The following is an 18,982-nucleotide window of genomic DNA, read 5'->3' as shown; positions in this document are numbered from 1 at the left end:
GGAAGGTCAGGCTTCTGCTTATTATTATTATTATTATTATTGTCAATACATAGCGGAGTGATGGCCTAGAGGTAACGCGTCCGCCTAGGAAGCGAGAGAATCTGAGCGCGCTGGTTCGAATCACGGCTCAGCAGCCGATATTTTCTTCCCCCCCTGCCCCCCCCCGCCCCCCGCCCCCCCTCGCCCTACCCACCCCTCCCACCCCTCCCACTAGACCTTGAGTGGTGGTCTGGACGCTAGTCATTCGGATGAGACAATAAACCGAGATCCCGTGTGCAGCATGTACACGTCACAAACCACTTAACGGCATGGTAAGTCATAATCATGCACGTCACTAACACCGCGTCATGTTACGGCGAGTACACGTCACCACCGCCACCACGTCACGGCATGGTCAGTCGCAGTTACTGGGGTCATGTTACTGCCATCACGTCACGTCATGGTAAATCAAATAATACACGTCACAAACCACTTTACGGCATAGTGCGTCACAGTCATATTTTCTCCCCATCCACTAGACTTTGAGTGGTGGTCTGGATCATCATTTGGATGAGACGATAAACCGAGGTCCCGAGTGCAGCATGCACTTAACGCACGTAAAAGAACCCACGGTAACAAAAGGGTTGATCCTGGCAAAATTCTATAGAAAAAATCCACTTCGACAGAAAAAACACAAATAAAACTGCACACAGGTAAAAATACAAAAAAATGGGTGGCCCTGTAACGTAGCGACGCGCTCTCCCTGGGGAGAGCAGCCCGAATTTCACACAGAGAAATCTGTTGTGATAAAAAGAGAAAGACAAATACATACAAATACACTGCAGAATATATCGTTATGTCCACACATTTTGACACTTACGTGAAACTGAAACTGACAACGAAGACCTGTGTACAACTTCAACACAGAGTGACAGCCAATCGGAATACGTTTCCAATAATATCTTGCGGCAGAACATGCAGACAATTTAAATAATAAGTTTCATTCTAGAAATTCCTTGGTCACGTTTGCGCCAAGTTGGTGCAGATGAGTGCTTTTAAGTTGTTTGCTTTTGATTTCTGGGTGGTTGGTGGAGAAATGAAATCTACGCTACATTCCCAGCAAATGAAAATTATCATTTTTTTTGACGACTTCAAAGGACGCGAGGCCAAATGTTTACGTTTTAATTGTGCTCCTGCTTCTGCTGCTACTACTACTAATGATGCTGCTGCTACTATTACTACTGCTACTACTACTACTGATGCTTTTACTAACACTACCACCACCAAATACTTCTGCTATTACTTTCACCACCACTTAATTGACAGTGTGAATTTGACACTGCTGTTCAGTTGGTTGGTGTTCCTACAGGATTACATAATTTTATAATCATTTACTTTTTTTTTTCATTGAATAAACTGATGAAACTACCGCAGCTTTAACTTACTCAGTACGGCCAGTCCTCTCTTCTCCTCTACACAGACCCCTCGGATGTCCAGTGGGTGTCTGAATGACCCAACCTTTAGCTTCCGTCGTCAGAATTGTGGTATTCTTTGCCAACATTCACCTCTTCATTATAAACGCCTTCCGCTTGCAATATTTTGATGATGGTAATTGGGATGAAACGCTGTCAACGTCGTCTCTTTCGCCGTTCGTATGGAGAGAGTTAAAACACCGAAATATACAACTTTGAATGGCAAGACCAATCAGAGATGATTTGATCTGCATATTCTAAAGTTTTGTCGTTAGTAATTAAGGCATCAGGACTTATCAAGCCAGTACATGGTGGCAAAAAATATATATGTAAGAAAAGAAGAAAAGAAAAAAGAAAGTAGAGACACAGAGTATCTAATAGATAAGTCAATTGCCTTTGAGCCTGAACACCAGAGAACACCACCTTTTTCAGAAATCACAGTGCTCAGTACAAACAATGCTTGATGAATCATCAGGTTTCCCAACCGCACACACACACACACACACACACACACACACAAACAAACACACACAAACACACACCGCACACACACGCACACACACACACACAAAGTATCACTTCATGTACAAATGATCTGATCTTGGTATCAACAGTCGCCTATATTATTCGTTCAGAAAAGAAAAAAAGTAGTGACAATAATAATTTATTACCAAAACCTTGGTTACAATCTGCATTTGCAATTTGGACGTCCTCAGATCTGATTCGATTAGACTCTTGTTTGATTTCATTTGATTTGATTTGATCTAGTCCTGTAGACCAGGTTGCACGAGAAGAAGATATATTTGCATTTTTATTTAGAGTTTGCTTTAACGTTGAGAATGAAATCATTTCCCTGAGACTACACGGACACAGGCTGGAGTTATTTGGAATATTCTAGACCCTACCCAAACTTAGCACTACTATGATCGGTTATAATCATGATAATAATGGAGTCTCCCGTCGGACCGACGGACGAGTAGGCAGGCAGGCTTATGTCAGTGTGTGTGTCCTCGTATGGCATGGCTAATCATGATAATAATTAGTATTTATATAGCACTGAATCTTGTGCAGAGACAAATCAAAGCGCTTTCACACCAGTCACACGCATGCATAGCTCTGGACTAAAAAAAACAAAAACAAAACAAAACAAAAAAAAACAACAGCGAAGGGGCAGGGAAGGGAGGCTATTTTGGGGAAGAGGTGGGTTTTCAGGCCAGACTTGAAAGAGCTGAGTGCGGAGACCTGACAAATCGAAAGAGGGGTGGGGAGGAGGAGGAGGGAGGGGCGGGGGGGGGGGGGGGGGGGGCTATTTTCTAAATAATGCAAGGTCCAGAGACAGAGCGCCATGTCTAGATCTAAAGCACAGTGGTTTGGTTTTAGGCTGGCGGGATAGGGGGGATATCAGATTCCGGGCCTCATTCACCCCCACCCCCACACCACTTTTCGCCCCGCCCAGTAGCTGGAAATGCATAACAATTGTTATTTGTATTTCTTTTTATCACAACAGATTTCTCTGTGTGAAATTCGGGCTGCTCTCCCCACGGAGAGCGCGTCGCTACGCCCAGAGCGCCACCTTTATTTTTTATTTATTTTTTTTGTGTGTGTGCACTTTTATTTGCTTTTCCTATAGAAGTAGATTTCTCTACAGAATTTTTCAGCCAGGAACAAACCCTTTTGTTGCCGTGGGTTCTTTTTACGTGCGCTCAGTGAAATGCATGCTGCTGCACACGGGACCCTTAGTATATCGTTTCATCCGAATGACTAATTAAGTAATAAACCGCTCAGATTGCCACCACCCCCTTCCTCCAAACTCCCCCACAGGAGGACGGAAGAGAGTAAGGTTCATCATTGGCAGAGGACTGAGCATCAGAGCCTACAGTCGGTCCATCCTGCCCGTGGCTTCGCGCTTAGAAATGATGTCTGTCTCTCCTCACCACGGGGCATGGTCCTGTCAGTGTTACCTGACATCTCGGCAGAGCAATATACTGCCCGCGGCTTCGCGCTTAGAAATGATGTCTGTCTCTCCTCACCACGGGGTAAGGTCCTGTCAGTGTTACCTGACATCTCGCCAGAGCATACTTTGGAAGTGATCCCTAAATGTGGAGTGGAGTGATGGCCTAGAGATAACGCGTCCGCATAGGAAGCGAGAGAATCTGAGCGCGCTGGTTCGAATCACGGCTCAGCCGGCGATATTTTCTCCTCCCCCTCCACTAGACCTTGAGTGGTGGTCTGGACGCTAGTCATTCGGATGAGACGATAAATCGAGGTCCCGTGTGCTGCTAGCATGCACTTAGCGCACGTAAAAGAACCCACGGCAACAAAAGGGTTGTCCCTGACAAAATATCTGTAGAAAAATCCACTTCTATATGAAAAACAAATAAAACTGCACGCGGGGGGGTGGGGGGGGGGGGGGGGGGGGGGCGCTGTAGAATAGCGACGCGCTCTCCCTGGGTAGTCTAGCAGCCCGGATTTCGCACAGAGAAATCTGTTGTGATAAAAAGAAATACAAATACGAATAAATCTGTATTTTGCAATGTTGTCGTGCTCAGCAAGCCAGATCAAATCAGCATCAATCCCTCTTCAAGAGTGTGTTTGTTGTTGGCAGCCTTCGGTTTTGATCCACAACAGATAGGCCTGTGTCTCGACTTATCACAATGACACAGTCTTACCGGACACACACACACACACTCACACACACACACACACACACACACACACACACACCTAAACCGTAATCTCTACACGGCACTCACACACGCACGCAACACAATACAACACAATACTACACGAAACAGCGCGCACGCGCTAACACACGCGCTTGCTTGCACAAACACACACACACACACACACACACACACACACACAATTATACAAATGGATCAGCCAAACAAAAATCCATAAACCCCCCAAAACCTCAAAGCAATTGGTGCAAGCAACCCCCCGCAAAAAAAGAAAGAAAAAAAAAAGAAAAAAAGAAAATAATAATAATGATACGAAATATAGTAGTAGTAATAACAACCAGACAAAAACAATACAAGCATTGAAAACAGTTTTTTCTTGTCTTTTCTGACAGGGAAAGAAAGACAACTCCAGCTATTGACCAGCAACACGGGAAAAGGTAGACAAACTGACGGATTTCTTGAGAGATAAACAACATGTTCACCCTTCTGGAATACGACGTTTCCAGGTGAGCTGTTAATACAGCCTCTCTCTCTCTCTCTGTCTCTCTGTCTCTGTCTCTGTCTGTCTGTCTGTCTGTCTCTCTCTCTCTCTCTCTCTCTCTCTCTGCAACAGTGTGTAAGCAAGGAAAATCGGCGAGTGTAAGTATGCGTGTGTATCTCTGTGTACTTGTGTGTTCGAGATTATGTGTATGATGCCTGTGTGTGCACACGTGTGTGTTTGAAGATTTTCATGTGGCAATGTTTTGTATTATTTTCATGTTTCCGTAATTGTAGTCTTTGATTCATCCATTTATGTGACTTTTATTATCTATTTGGTTTGTTCTGTGTCATTTATTATTCATACTTATTTCATTTATTACAATGTGTGTATGTGTGTGCATGCGTGTGTGAGGGCATGGTGTAAAGAAGCTTCCAGCTTATCCATTTGACCCTCAATAAAACATTTGTCATTGTCATTTCTCTCTCTCTCTCTCTCTCTCTCTCTCTCTCTGTGCGTGCGTGCGTGCGTGTGTGTGTGTGTGTGTGTGTGTGTGTTTCTCTCGCAGTTCACTACAACCATGGATATATATATATATATATATATATATATATATATATATATTGTAATGAATGCAGATATTATGATTATGTACCTGTAAATGTTTACTGTGCATTTGAATTTGAATGTCGTGTTGTTGTTGTTTTTTTATATTTTATTTATTTATGCAATCCTTTGTTATGTTGTGAATATTTTGATGTGATTTATTTTTGCCCTGAGGGCTGGATGTTAAAAAAAAGCATATACATGCTTATTCCACTTCCCTCATTAAAAAAACGTTCTCTCTCTCTCTCTCTCTCTCTCTCTCTCTCTCTTTATTATATTTTTATAATGATGATGATGGTGCGTTGATTAGTATTATAATTATCATTAGTAGTAGGGGTGGTGGTAGTAGTTGTATTTGTAGTAGTAGTAGTGGTAGTAGTAGTTGTAGTATTTACCATTGTTATTATTGTTGTGTCTTATCCGTACTGTTTTTTTGTTGTCACAAGGACAGATTGGAAGACTAGGCAATGCCTGAAATCTTTATCCTTGAGTAATAACTTTTTTTAATCTTTACTCTTGAATCTTGAATCTCTCTGTGTCCCTCTCACCCCCCCCCCCCCCCCCCCCACACACACACACACACACTCTGTCTCTGTCTTCTCTCTCTCTGGATAGATATCTAGATAGATCAACAGATAAATATGAGGAGTCGATAACAACCTCAACAAAATCCCTAAAATAGATAATTAAAAGAAAAAACAATTCTTTAGCCTTTCATACCAAGCTGTCATGATGACCTCAAAGTTTCCATCCCTCTCCATTTCCGTGCTTGGGGTGAGTCTTGTCAATGTCTTCGGCGTCGGCAGATTCATAGGGGGTGGAGGGGGTGGACGTGGGGTGGGGGCGGGGGTGGGGGGACGGGGGGGACAGGTCGGAGGGACGTGGTGGTGGCTGTCTTCACTCTGGGCAGCGTCCTGGTGGTAGTGACTTAACTCTCTCCATTCGAACGGCGAAAGAGACGACGTTAGCAGCGTTTCACCCCAATTACCATCATCAAAATATTGCAAGCGGAAGGCTCTTATACTGAAGAGGTGAATGTTGACAAAGATTACCACAATTCTGACGACGGAAGCTGAAGGTTGGGTCATTCAGACACCCACTGGACATCCGAGAGGTCTGTGTAGAGGAGAAGAGAGGACTGGCCGTACTGAGTGAGTTAACCTGGATGGTTCTTTCTATGGACTTCTTAAAGTTGGGACTGCGACAGACGAACCCGTGCGTGGCTGTGTATATCTATAGGGGAACTTGGAATGGTTGAAGCGTTGGACTTTCAATCTGAGGGTCCCGGGTTCGAATCTCGGTGACGGCGCCTGGTGGGTAAAAGGGTGGAGATTTTTTTTTTCCGATCTCCCAGGTCAACATAATTATTATCAGACCTGTTAGTGCCTGAACCCCTTTCATGTGAATACGCACACAGAAGATCAAATGCGCCCGTTAAAGATCCTGTAACCCATGTCAGCGTCCGCTGGGTTATGGAAACAAGAACATACCAAGCATGTACACCCCTGAAAACGGAGTATGGCTGCGTAATGGTGAGGTAAATAATCAAAACGGTCATACACGTAAAAAAAATTATTAATATTACATGTCTGTCTGGGCGTGTTTGTGTGTGTGTGTGTGTGCATGAAATCTGATCGAGTGACACAGGAAATGAACGATGAGCGCCCAGTGGCAGCCGTCAGTCGGCTCTACCCTGAGGTAGGCAGCCTGTTGTGCAAATGACCCCGTGTTTGTAAAAAAAAAAAAAAAGCGCTCAGAGCTTGGTCTCTGACCGAGGATAGGCGCTGTATAAGTATCAATATCCATGCCACTAAAACGCTGCAGCAAAACAGACGGTACACTGACATGAACAGAGTTAACTAACTCGAGGCTCCGCGACTAAGTCATTATTGTCGTCAGTAGGGGGCTTAGCAGGTGGTGTCCTAAGTACGTTAAATCAGAACAGGCACCACTGAACACCACCGAAGTGACTCAGCAGCAGTGCAGGGTCTCCTCTGGTGTGTGGCCTCCTGGCGACCTAACATCGATGGTTCTCTGTGGACTGCCGACGCTGGAACTGTGACGGACGAACCCGGGTGTGGCTGTGTATGGGGGAATCTAAATGAGCGGCGTGGGAGTAATGCCACTGAAACGGTGCAGATGATGGGGCAAAAAACAAAAACAAAAACAAAAACAAAAAAAACAACTCGAGGTTGTCGACTTTTCCCAGGTACATATCTCACAGCTTGAGTCCCAGAATGCGACGCGTCGTGTCGGGGAGCTTTAGATTGCCCGTGCGGCCAGCGTCCCACGGACTGGACGGCCGTGACCTTCACGTGACCCAGGCCAGGTCATCATCAGGGTCAGCCCAAGGTCATCACTTAGGGAGGCTGCTGACCTCGACGTCGGTGCAGAGTTCATCTTCTTCGTCTTCTTCTTCTTCTTGGTCCTTGAGGTTGAGGTCCTCATTGGGCTTCTTGTTGAAAAGGTCCGTTGATTGTCTGTCTGTCTGTCTGTCTGTTTGTAAGACTGTCTGTTTCTTTATCTATCTCAGCTTGTATTGTGTTGTATTGTATTGCATTTCTCATTTTTGTCACAACACAATTCTCTGTGTGAAATTCGGGCTGCTCTCCCCAGGGAGAGCGCGCCGCTATACTGAGAGCGCCACCCATGTTTTTTGTTGTTGTATGTTTGTTTTTTCCTGTGTGCAATTTTATTTGTTTTGTTTTTTTTCCTATCGAAGTAGATTTTTTCTCTGTCTCTCCGTCTGTTTTGGTGTAGCCCCATACACCCCTCACCCTGTCCCTTCCCTGTCTGTCAATTTCTCTTCCACCCCCCACCTCTCTCTCTCTCTCTCTCTCTCTCTCTCTCTCTCTCTCTCTCTCTCTCTCTCTCCGTGCTTTCATATTATCGTGTGTATTATCTGTGTGTGTGTGTGTGTGTGTGTGTGTGTGTGTGTGTGTGTGTGTGTGTTTTGTTTTTGTCGGCATGTGTGTTTCTTTTATCATGATCGTCATCATCATCATCGTCGTCGTCTTCGTCGTCGTCATCGTCATCGTCGTCATCATCGTTGTTGTTGTTGCCGTTGTCGTAAGGGCAGAATGGAAAACTGGGCACGCTCTAGACTTGTTCTCCTATCTCCTACCTTTGGAAGAAAGTGTTTGAGCCTCTGGTCTCGGAGTTGCTCTCTCTCTCTCTCTCTCTCTCTCTCTCTCTCTCTCTCTCTCTCTCTCTCTCTCTCTCCTCAGTCTCACTCTCTGTCTCTCTCTGTGTCTCTCTCCCTCTCTCTCTCTGCCTCTCTGTGTCTCTCTGTCTTTCTCTCTGTCTCTCTCTCTTCCCCCCTCTCTCTCTGTTTCTGTCTCTGTGTGTCTCTCTCACCCCCCCCCCTCTCTCTGTGTCTGTCTGTCTCTCCCTCCCTCTCTCTCTGTGTCTTTCTGTCTGACTGTCTCTCTGTCTCTGTCTCTGTTTGGTTTTCTCCATTTGGTGTCAGGAGCATGCTGCTTACGCCATTAAACCATCTGAGTCTTGAGTCTCCCAACTCTCTCTGTCTCTGTCTCTCTCTCCCCCCCCCCTCCCGTCCCCACTCCCCCCCACCCCCACCCCTCTCTCTCTCTGTGTGTCTCCCCTCCCCTCCCTCCCGTCCCCCACTCCCTCCCTCTCTCTCTCTGTCTCTCCCCCCCCCCCTCTTCCCCCACTCCCCTCCCCGCCCCACCCCCTCCCCTACTCTCTCTCTCTTTCTCTGTGTCCACAGGGATGCCTCCAGCCAGCCCAAGCCCTTGCCCCCCAAGACCCACACTGGAACAGGCCGCACCGTGGCCTTGCCTCGCAGCCCCACTGAGTCGGTGCCCAAGTACGACCCCGAGAACATCGAGGCCTTCAGGAACGCCCACAAGTTCCAGAGCATCCCGGGGCCCACGGCGCCCTACCAGGCCCTGCCCTTCGCCGGCACCAGGCTCCTGTATTACCCTTTCTGTAGGTTCTGTGTTGTTACCCTTTCTGTAGGTTCTGTGTTGTTACCCTTTCTGTAGGTTCTGTGTTATTACCCTTTCTGTAGGTTCTGTATTATTACCTTTTCTGTAGATTCTGTGTTATTACCCTTTCTGTAGGTTCTGTAGTACCCTTTATGTAGGTTCTGTATTATTACCCTTTATGTAGGTTCTGTATTATTACCTTTTCTGTAGGTTCTGTGTTATTACCCTTTCTGTAGGTTCTGTGTTATTACCCTTTCTGTAGGTTCTGTGTTATTACCCTTTCTGTAGGTTCTGTGTTGTTACCCTTTCTGTAGGTTCTGTAGTACCCTTTCTGTAGGTTCTGTATTATTACCCTTTCTGTAGGTTCTGTATTGTTACCCTTTCTGTAGGTTCTGTGTTGTTACCCTTTCTATAGGTTCTGTGTTGTTACCCTTTCTGTAGGTTCTGTATTGTTACCCTTTCTGTAGGTTCTGTGTTGTTACCCTTTCTATAGGTTCTGTGTTGTTACCCTTTCTATAGGTTCTGTGTTGTTACCATTTCTGTAGGTTCTGTGTTGTTACCATTTCTGTAGGTTCTGTGTTGTTACCCTTTCTATAGGTTCTGTGTTGTTACCCTTTCTATAGGTTCTGTGTTGTTACCATTTCTGTAGGTTCTGTGTTGTTACCCTTTCTATAGGTTCTGTGTTGTTACCCTTTCTATAGGTTCTGTGTTGTTACCCTTTCTGTAGGTTCTGTATTGTTACCATTTCTGTAGGTTCTGTATTGTTACCATTTCTATAGGTTCTGTGTTGTTACCCTTTCTATAGGTTCTGTGTTGTTACCCTTTCTGTAGGTTCTGTGTTATTACCCTTTCTGTAGGTTCTGTGTTATTACCCTTTCTGTAGGTTCTGTATTACCCTTTCTGTAGGTTCTGTGTTATTACCCTTTCTGTAGGTTCTGTGTTATTACCCTTTCTGTAGGTTCTGTATTACCCTGGTTCTGTGTTATTACCCTTTCTGTAGGTTCTGTGTTATTACCCTTTCTGTAGGTTCTGTGTTATTACCCTTTCTGTAGGTTCTGTATTACTCTTTCTGTAGGTTCTGTGTTATTACCCTTTCTGTAGGTTCTGTATTATTACCTTTTCTGTAGGTTCTGTGTTATTACCCTTTCTGTAGGTTCTGTATTACCCTTTCTGTAGGTTCTGTATTATTACCCTTTCTGTAGGTTCTGTATTATTACCCTTTCTGTAGGTTCTGTAGTACCCTTTCTGTAGGTTCTGTATTATTACCCTTTCTGTAGGTTCTGTATTATTACCCTTTCTGTAGGTTCTGTAGTACCCTTTATGTAGGTTCTGTGTTATTACCCTTTCTGTAGGTTCTGTATTATTACCCTTTCTGTAGGTTCTGTGTTATTACCCTTTCTGTAGGTTCTGTAGTACCCTTTCTGTAGGTTCTGTATTACCCTTTCTGTAGGTTCTGTGTTATTACCCTTTCTGTAGGTTCTGTATTACCCTTTCTGTAGGTTCTGTGTTATTACCCTTTCTGTAGGTTCTGTAGTACCCTTTCTGTAGGTTCTGTATTACCCTTTCTGTAGGTTCTGTGTTATTACCCTTTCTGTAGGTTCTGTATTACCCTTTCTGTAGGTTCTGTATTACCCTTTCTGTAGGTTCTGTGTTATTACCCTTTCTGTAGGTTCTGTATTACCCTGGTTCTGTATTATCCTTTTCTGTTGGTTCTGTATTACCCTGTTTCTGCATATCTGACTACTGGTATTTCTCTAAACTGCCTGCCTGACATCCTAATCCTTGAGAATTGAAAACATCAATGTTTTTTTGAGCGAGCAGATTTTCCATGTTGTGTCGTTTATTGAACTGTGTATTACCTCCCTCCACCGCCCCCCCACCCCCCACCCCCCTTTCCCCTACACACACTCACACACACAACAGCCAATGACAAGCTTTAACTCTTTGAGAACGACCAGTTGAATATTGACCTTTGTTTTGTTTTTTTACCTTATTTATCATCATTGTTGTCTTTTTTTTAAATTTACTACTACTACTACTACTACTACTACTACTACTACTACTTTTTTTATATTATAACTATTCATTTATTTATTTATGTACGCTTATAGTTGACTTCATCACGTTTTTGCGCCTTATACATATTATTAGTAGTGGTAGTAGTTGGTTGGGTTTTTTTTTATATTTATCTATTATTTATTTACCCTTTTTTTTCTTCTTTTTTTCTGAAGGCCTGACTAAGCGCGTTGGGTTACGCTGCTGGTCAGGCATCTGCTTGGCAGATGTGGTGTAGCGTATATGGATTTGTCCGAACGCAGTGACGCCTCCTTGAGCTACTGAAACTGAAACTGAAACTCTTAACCTTCGTGTGCCCCCCTACACTACCACCACCACCACCACCACTCCCACCATCCGCAACACAACGTTCAGCAACAAGCAACGACAGGCCTTTTAACTCTTTTCAGAGTGAATAATGATGATAATAATGATAATACCACTGACTTGACCTGTGTTCATTTGACATTGACTTGACTTTTGTCTGCCCTCACCCACACCCCCCCTCCCCCGCCCTCACCACCCCTACCACCACCACCACCACCCCTACCAACACCACCACCACCACCCCTACCAACACCACCACCACCTCCACCCCTACCAACACCACTACCACCACCACCACCACCACCACTCCCACCACCCGCAACACAACGTTCAACAACAAGCAACGACAGGCCTTTTAACCCTTTTCAAAGTGAATGATGATGATAATAATGATAATACCACTGACTTGACCTGGGTTCATTTGACATTGACTTGACTTTTGTCTGCCCTCACCCTCACCCCCCCACCCCCACCCCCCCGCCCTCACCACCCCTACCAACACCACCACCACCACCCCTACAAACACCACCACCACCACCACCACCACCACCACCATCCGCAACACAACGTTCAACAACAAGCAACGACAGGCCTTTTAAACCCTTTTCAGAGTGAATAATAATGATAATAATGATAATACCACTGACTTGACCTGGGTTCATTTGACATTGACTTCACTTTTGTCTGCCCGCACCCTCATCCCCACCCCCACCCGCCCTCACCACCCCTTCCAACACCACCACCACCCCTACCAACACCACCACCACCTCCACCCCTACCAACACCACTACCACCACCACCACCACCACTCCCACCATCCGCAACACAACGTTCAACAACAAGCAACCACAGGCCTTTAAACTCTTTTCAGAGTGAATAATAATAATAATAATAATGATAATGATAATACCACTGACTTGACCTGGGTTCATTTGACATTGACTTGACTTTTGTCTGCCCGCACCCTCACCTTCACCCTCCCCCGCCCTCACCACCCCTACCAACACCACCACCATCCGCAACACAACGTTCAGCAACAAGCAACGACAGGCCTTTAAACTCTTTTCAGAGTGAATAATAATAATAATAATAATAATAATAATGATAATACCACTGACTTGACCTGGGTTCATTTGACATTGACTTGACTTTTGTCTGCCCGCACCCTCACCCCCACCCTCCCCCGCCCTCACCACCCCTACCACCACCGCCACCACCAACACACCAACCACCCTGACAGCTCCGGACAAGACGGACAACATGGGCAGCATGCTGACCAAGCTGCAGTCCAGATACGGGCCCATCATGAGGATCCGCCTGGGGTCCCAGTGGATCGTCTTCATCGAGCACCTGGCTGACATCCAGCACGCCATCAGGACCAGCGAGAAGGAGCTGGACAGCCGGGGACCTCCGGGTCTGAACGCCCCTCCGCTGCCCAGCCCCCTCAGCGCCCTGGACAGGCTGCGGCAGTACGTCAAGGACCCTTCCTTGGCCTTGCTGGAGTGAGTGCTGTGTTGTGTTGTGCTGTGCTGTGCTGTGCTGTCTTGTGCTGTGCTGTGCTGTCTTGTGCTGTGCTGTGCTGTGCTGTGTTGTCTTGTGTTGTGCTGTGCTGTGTTGTGCTGTCTTGTGCTGTGCTGTGTTGTGCTGTGCTGTGCTGTGTTGTCTTGTCTTGTGTTGTTCTGTGCTGTGTTGTGTTGTGCTGTGCTGTGTTGTGCTGTGCTGTGCTGTGTTGTGCTGTGCTGTGCTGTGCTGTGCTGTCTTGTCTTGTGTTGTGCTGTGCTGTGCTGTCTTGTGCTGTGCTGTGCTGTGCTGTGCTGTGTTGTCTTGTGTTGTGTTGTGCTGTGCTGTGCTGTGCTGTGTTGTGCTGTGCTGTGCTGTGCTGTGCTGTGTTGTGCTGTGCTGTGTTGTGCTGTGCTGTGCTGTGCTGTGCTGTGCTGTGTTGTGTTGTGCTGTGCTGTGTTGTGCTGTGCTGTGCTGTGCTGTGCTGTGCTGTGTTGTGCTGTGCTGTGTTGTCTTGTGTTGTGCTGTTGTGTTGTGCTGTGCTGTGCTGTCTTGTGCTGTGCTGTGCTGTGTTGTGCTGTGCTGTGCTCTGATGTGTTGTGCTGTGCTGTGTTGTGCTGTGCTGTGCTCTGATGTGCTGTGTTGTGCTGTGCTGTGCTCTGATGTGTTGTGTTGTGTTGTGCTGTGCTGTGCTGTGCTGTGCTGTGTTGTGCTGTGTTGTGTTGTGTAGTGTATATTGTATTGTCTTGTATTCGAATTCGTATTCTTCTCTCTTTTTTTTCTCTTCTTCTTCTTCTCCTGCTCCTCTTTCTCCTTCTTCTTCTTCTTTCTTTCTTTCTTCTTCTTCTTCTTCCTCCTCCTCCTCTTTATTCTTCTTCTTCTTTTTTTCTACTCCTCCTTCTTCTTCTTCTTCTTCGTCTTCTTCTTCTTCTTCTACATATACTTGCAGGCAGGAAAAAGAAGGGGAAAAAAAGAAGGGTGGCGCTCCCATTGTAGCGACGCGCTCTCCCCGGGGAGAGCAGCCCGAATTTCACACAGAAAAATCTAGTTGTTACAAAAGAGTAATACAATACAACACAATACATAAAAATACAAAAGACTGCCCCCCCCCTCCCCACCCCAACCTCTCTCTCCAGCGCGGGTCCCAAGCCCCAGAAGATGCGGAACGCAGTGGCCAAGCATCTGAACCAGGAGCGCACCCTAGCCAATTACCTGCGCGCCCAAGACGAGATGGCGCAGGACCTGATGAAGCAGATGCAGCGATGCCTGGAGTCCCCTGCGGAGCTGCAAGGCCTTTTCCACCGCTACGCCATTGAGAGTCAGTGAATCCCTCCCTTGCCTTGTCTTGTCTTGTCTTGGCCTTGGCTTTCACTAGTCACCTTTACTTGTCTTTGAGTTATATTACATTGACTTGGCTCGTATCGTCTTGTCCAAATTGGTCTTGCCTTGTCTTGTCTTGTCTTGCATTTGACTTTCTGTGTTATTGCCTTGTCTTGTCTTGTCTTGTCTTGTCTAGTCTTGCCCTGATTTATCTTGCCTTGACTTTCATTAGTCTTGTCTTGTCTTGTCTTGTCTTTGACATTCAGTTGTACCGTTATATCATATGGTTATGGTTTCAGTTATTAGGTGCTTAGAGCCCATATATATGGGGAGTTTGCGTCTTGTAAGTACAATATATAATTATTATCATATTGCGTTGTCTTGTCTCGTCTTGTTCTGATTTGTCTTGTCTTGTCTTGTCTATGGCTTGTCTTGACTTTGAGCTAAACTGCATCAGACAGATGTTTTGTACACAGATAATACTCTTAAACACTTTATCATTTCATTTCTACTGAATTACAAGTCATGTACTGTGTAACAAAAATTACCACATACATTGTTGCTATGTTCTGTTTGCCTTTTGACGACTTTTTTGACTCACTTGTGGTAAACTTTAACATTGACATTTTCTCTGCAAATACTTTGTCAGTTGACACCAAATTTGACATAAAAATAGGAAAAATTCAGTTCTTTCCAGTCATCTTGTTTAAAACAATATTGCACCTCTGGGATGGGCACAAAAAAAAAAAAAAAATGAAGGCTAATTATATGCAAACTGCATTTACTGTTATATTTATATTTTTTTGTATTCTCTAAACTTGGCACTTTGACCTCTTATTCTGACACAACAACAAGAGGAGTCATTATTATCATTTTTTGTTCAAACAGGAACTTCTTTTGCTAAGCATGGAATTTTTATTTATTTTGCAGACGTTTTGGTGCAGATAGTAAAAAAAAGGGAAATTACTCTGTAATTAATGCTAGGGGACTTAATTTGCTTTAAACTGATCTTTCTCATCTTAAACATTACATTTTGAAATTATACTCAATACATAAAAAGCTTGGATTTTTTTAAAAAAGTGTATCACAAGTGAGTCTTGAAGGCCTTGCCTCTCTTGTTTTTTTCTTACGTCCACCAAGGGGACGTTTTGGAATTTAAAAAACAGGGGATTTTTTTTTTAACAGACAGCGGTCAGCTGTGCTTCAAGCAGAGGGTAGGACTGCTTGGGGATTACTACAGCTCTGATGGCCAGAAGCAACGACTGATGGAGAGCTACCGCACCATCATCCGCTGTCTGGGGGAGATCCTCACCGGAACCAAACTCCTCTACACCGTCGTCAACGACCCCTTCGCCAGGCGATTCCGGGATGCCAGGTCCTTCGCGCAGACGTCAGTACTCTTTGTACTCCTGGTTTCTTGTTCTTGTTCTTCTTGTTCCTCTTCCTCTTGTTCTTCTTCTTCTTCTCCTTCTCCTCGTACTTCTTGTTTCTTGTTCTTGTTCTTCTAGTTCTTCATTTTCTCCTCCTCCTCCTCCTCGTACTTCTTGTTTCTTGTTCTTCTTCTTGTTCTCCTCCTCCTCCTCCTCGTACTTCTTGTTTCTTATTCTTGTTCTTCTTGTTCTTGTTCTTGTTCTCCTCCTCCTCCTCCTCCTCCTCGTACTTCTTGTTTCTTGTTCTTCTTCTTGTTCTCCTCCTCCTCCTCCTCCTCCTCCTCGTACTTCTTGTTTCTTGTTCTTCTTCTCCTCCTCCTCCTCCTCCTCGTACTTCTTGTTTCTTGTTCTTCTTCTTGTTCTTCTTGTTCTTGTTCTCCTCCTCCTCCTCCTCCTCGTACTTCTTGTTTCTTGTTCTTCTTGTTCTCCTCCTCCTCCTCCTCCTCCTCGTACTTCTTGTTTCTTGTTCTTCTTGTTCTCCTCCTCCTCCTCCTCCTCCTCCTCCTCCTCGTACTTCTTGTTTCTTGTTCTTCTTGTTCTCCTCCTCCTCCTCCTCCTCCTCCTCCTCGTACTTCTTGTTTCTTGTTCTTCTTGTTCTCCTCCTCCTCCTCCTCCTCCTCCTCCTCGTACTTCTTGTTTCTTCTTCTTGTTCTTCTTGTTCTTGTTCTCCTCCTCCTCCTCCTCCTCCTCCTCCTCCTCGTACTTCTTGTTTCTTGTTCTTCTTCTTGTTCTCCTCCTCCTCCTCCTCCTCCTCCTCCTCCTCCTCCTCCTCGTACTTCTTGTTTCTTGTTCTTCTTCTTGTTCTCCTCCTCCTCCTCCTCCTCCTTCTCCTCCTCGTACTTCTTGTTTCTTATTCTTGTTCTTGTTCTTCTTGTTCTTGTTCTCCTCCTCCTCCTCCTCCTCCTCCTCCTCGTACTTCTTGTTTCTTGTTCTTCTTCTTGTTCTTCTTCTTCTTGTTCTTCATTTCCTCCTCTTCCTCCTCCTCCTCCTCCTCCTCCTTCTTCTTCTTCTTCTTCTTCTCTCTCTCTCTCTCTCTCTCTCTCTCTCTCTCTCTTAGCCCTCACCCCTTTGGGCGCAAGGACTGATTCAATAAAAAATTTGTACTTGACCTTGTCCCCCCTCTCTCTCTCTCACACTCTTTCTTTCTGTCTGTCTGTCTCTCTCTCTCTCTCTAGCTTTCTTTCTCTTTCTCTATCTCTCTCACACTTCATCTCTTCCTCTGTGTGAGTGCGCGCGCGTGTGTGTGTTTGTGGTTGGGATGTTATTGAAAAAAAACCACTTTGTTTCGGTATCAAGACACATCTCTTTTTTTTTCTCCAGCTTTAAGTAACTCCCAATGATATGATAATGGTCTCAAGGCCTGACTAAGCGCGTTGGGTTACGCTGCTGGTCAGGCATCTGCTTGGCAGATGTGGTGTAGCGTATATGGTTTGTCCGAACGCAGTGACGCCTCCTTGAGCAACTGAAACTGAAACTGATAATGGTTCCACGCCTGTTGATGTTTTTTGTTTGTTTGTTTTTGTTTTTTGTTTTGTTTTGTTTCGTTTTATTTGTTTTGTTTTTTTGTTTGTTTGTTTGTTTGTTGTTGTTTTTTTGCGCGTGCGTGAATACACACGCAAATCTCTCTCTGTCTCCGTCTCTGTCACACACACACACACACACACACACACACACACACACACACACACACACACACACACACACACACACACACACACACACACACACCCCTTCTTCTTCTTCGATGTCTTGAATGTCTGCAAGACGGGCGCAATAGCCGCGTGGTTAAAGCGTTGGACTTTCAATTTGAGGGTCCCGGGTTCGAATCTCGGTGACGGCGCCTGGTGGTTAAAGGGTGGAGATTTTTCTGATCTCCCACGTCAACATAATTATGTGCAGACCTGCTAAGTGCCTGAACCCCCTTTGTGTGTATACAGCAGAAGATCAAATACGCACGTTAAAGATCCTGTAATCCATGTCAGCGTTCGGGTGGGTTATGGAAAACAAGGACATACCCAGCATGCACACCCCTCGAAAGCGGAGAATGGCTGCCAACACGGCGGGAGTAAAAAACGGTCATACACGTAAAAGCCCACGCGTTTACATACGAGTGGAGGTGGGAGTTGCAGCCCACGAACGAAGAAGAAGAAGAAGAATGTATGCAAAAGAACAAAACCAAATTCCCCATTGTGATACCCCTCCCCCCCAACCTCCCCACCCACCGCCCCCCGCCCCCTTCTCTCCACCACCAGGTGGGAGAGGCGTCAGATGCGGGACGTGACGATGAAGGCCGTGACGGACAAAGGCTCCGTGAGCACCTTGCTGCCCGAGGAGAACAGCCTCCTGGTCGCTCTCATGGACGACAAGAGTCTGACGGAAATGGAGGTCTCAGACACCATGCACGCCCTCATGACCACACGCTCAGAGGCTGTGAGTAGAGTTGGGGTTGTTTTTTTTTTTGGGGGGGTTGTTGTTGTTAGAGGCTGTGAGTAGAGTTGTTTTTTTGGGGGGGTTGTTGTTGGAGACTGTGAGTAGAGTTGTTTTTTTGGGGTTGCTGTTGTTAGAGGCTGTGAGTAGAGTTGTTTTGGGTTTTTTTTTGTTGTTGGAGGCTGTGAGTAAAGTTGGTTTTTTTGGGTTGTTGTTGTTAGAGGCTGTGAGTAGAGTTGGTTTTTTGGGTTGTTGTTGTTAGAGGCTGTGAGTAGAGTTGGTTTTTTGGGTTGTTGTTGTTAGAGGCTGTGAGTAGAGTTGTTTTTTGGGTTGTTGTTGTTAGAGGCTGTGAGTAGAGTTGTTTTTTGGGTTGTTGTTGTTGTTAGAGGCTGTGAGTAGAGTTGGTTTTTTTTTGGTTGTTGTTAGAGGCTGTGAGTAGAGTTGGTTTTGGGGGTTGTTGTTGTTGGAGGCTGTGAGTAGAGTTGGGTTTTTGGGGTTGTTGTTGTTAGAGGCTGTGAGTAGAGTTGGTTTTGGGGGGGTTGTTGTTGGAAGCTGTGAGTAGAGTTGGTTTTGGGGTTGTTGTTATTGTTAGAGGCTGTGAGTAGAGTTGTTTTTTGTTGTTGTTTTTGGTTGTTGTTAGAGGCTGTGGGTAGAGTTGTTTTTTGGGGTTGTTGTTAGAGGCTGTGAGTAGAGTTGTTTTTTGGGTTGTTGTTGTTAGAGGCTGTGAGTAGAGTTGGTTTTTGGGTTGTTGTTATTG

At 45.3% G+C, this 18,982-nt stretch overlaps 1 protein-coding gene and 1 pseudogene across 1 annotated transcript in view; one reads left to right on the top strand and one right to left on the bottom strand.

Moving 5' to 3' along the window:
* Window positions 1-3,227: 3,227 nt before the first annotated feature.
* Window positions 3,228-3,470, bottom strand: LOC143302149 (small nucleolar RNA U3; annotated as a pseudogene).
* A 1,075-nt stretch (window positions 3,471-4,545) lies between these two features.
* Window positions 4,546-18,982, top strand: part of LOC143301764 (1,25-dihydroxyvitamin D(3) 24-hydroxylase, mitochondrial-like) — a 15,091-nt gene continuing 654 nt past the window's right edge. Inside the window, exons 1-7 of the mRNA XM_076616153.1 lie at window positions 4,546-4,638; window positions 7,426-7,683; window positions 8,947-9,167; window positions 12,789-13,050; window positions 14,185-14,366; window positions 15,554-15,758; window positions 18,051-18,228. Coding sequence (XP_076472268.1) covers window positions 4,607-4,638; window positions 7,426-7,683; window positions 8,947-9,167; window positions 12,789-13,050; window positions 14,185-14,366; window positions 15,554-15,758; window positions 18,051-18,228 — 1,338 coding nt within the window. The 5' untranslated portion in view covers window positions 4,546-4,606. The remainder of the gene's footprint in view (window positions 4,639-7,425; window positions 7,684-8,946; window positions 9,168-12,788; window positions 13,051-14,184; window positions 14,367-15,553; window positions 15,759-18,050; window positions 18,229-18,982) is intronic.

The sequence above is a fragment of the Babylonia areolata genome, chromosome 28 (assembly GCF_041734735.1).
Source record: "Babylonia areolata isolate BAREFJ2019XMU chromosome 28, ASM4173473v1, whole genome shotgun sequence".
NCBI lineage: Eukaryota > Metazoa > Mollusca > Gastropoda > Neogastropoda > Buccinidae > Babylonia > Babylonia areolata.
This window is presented reverse-complemented; position numbering and strand designations above follow the sequence as displayed.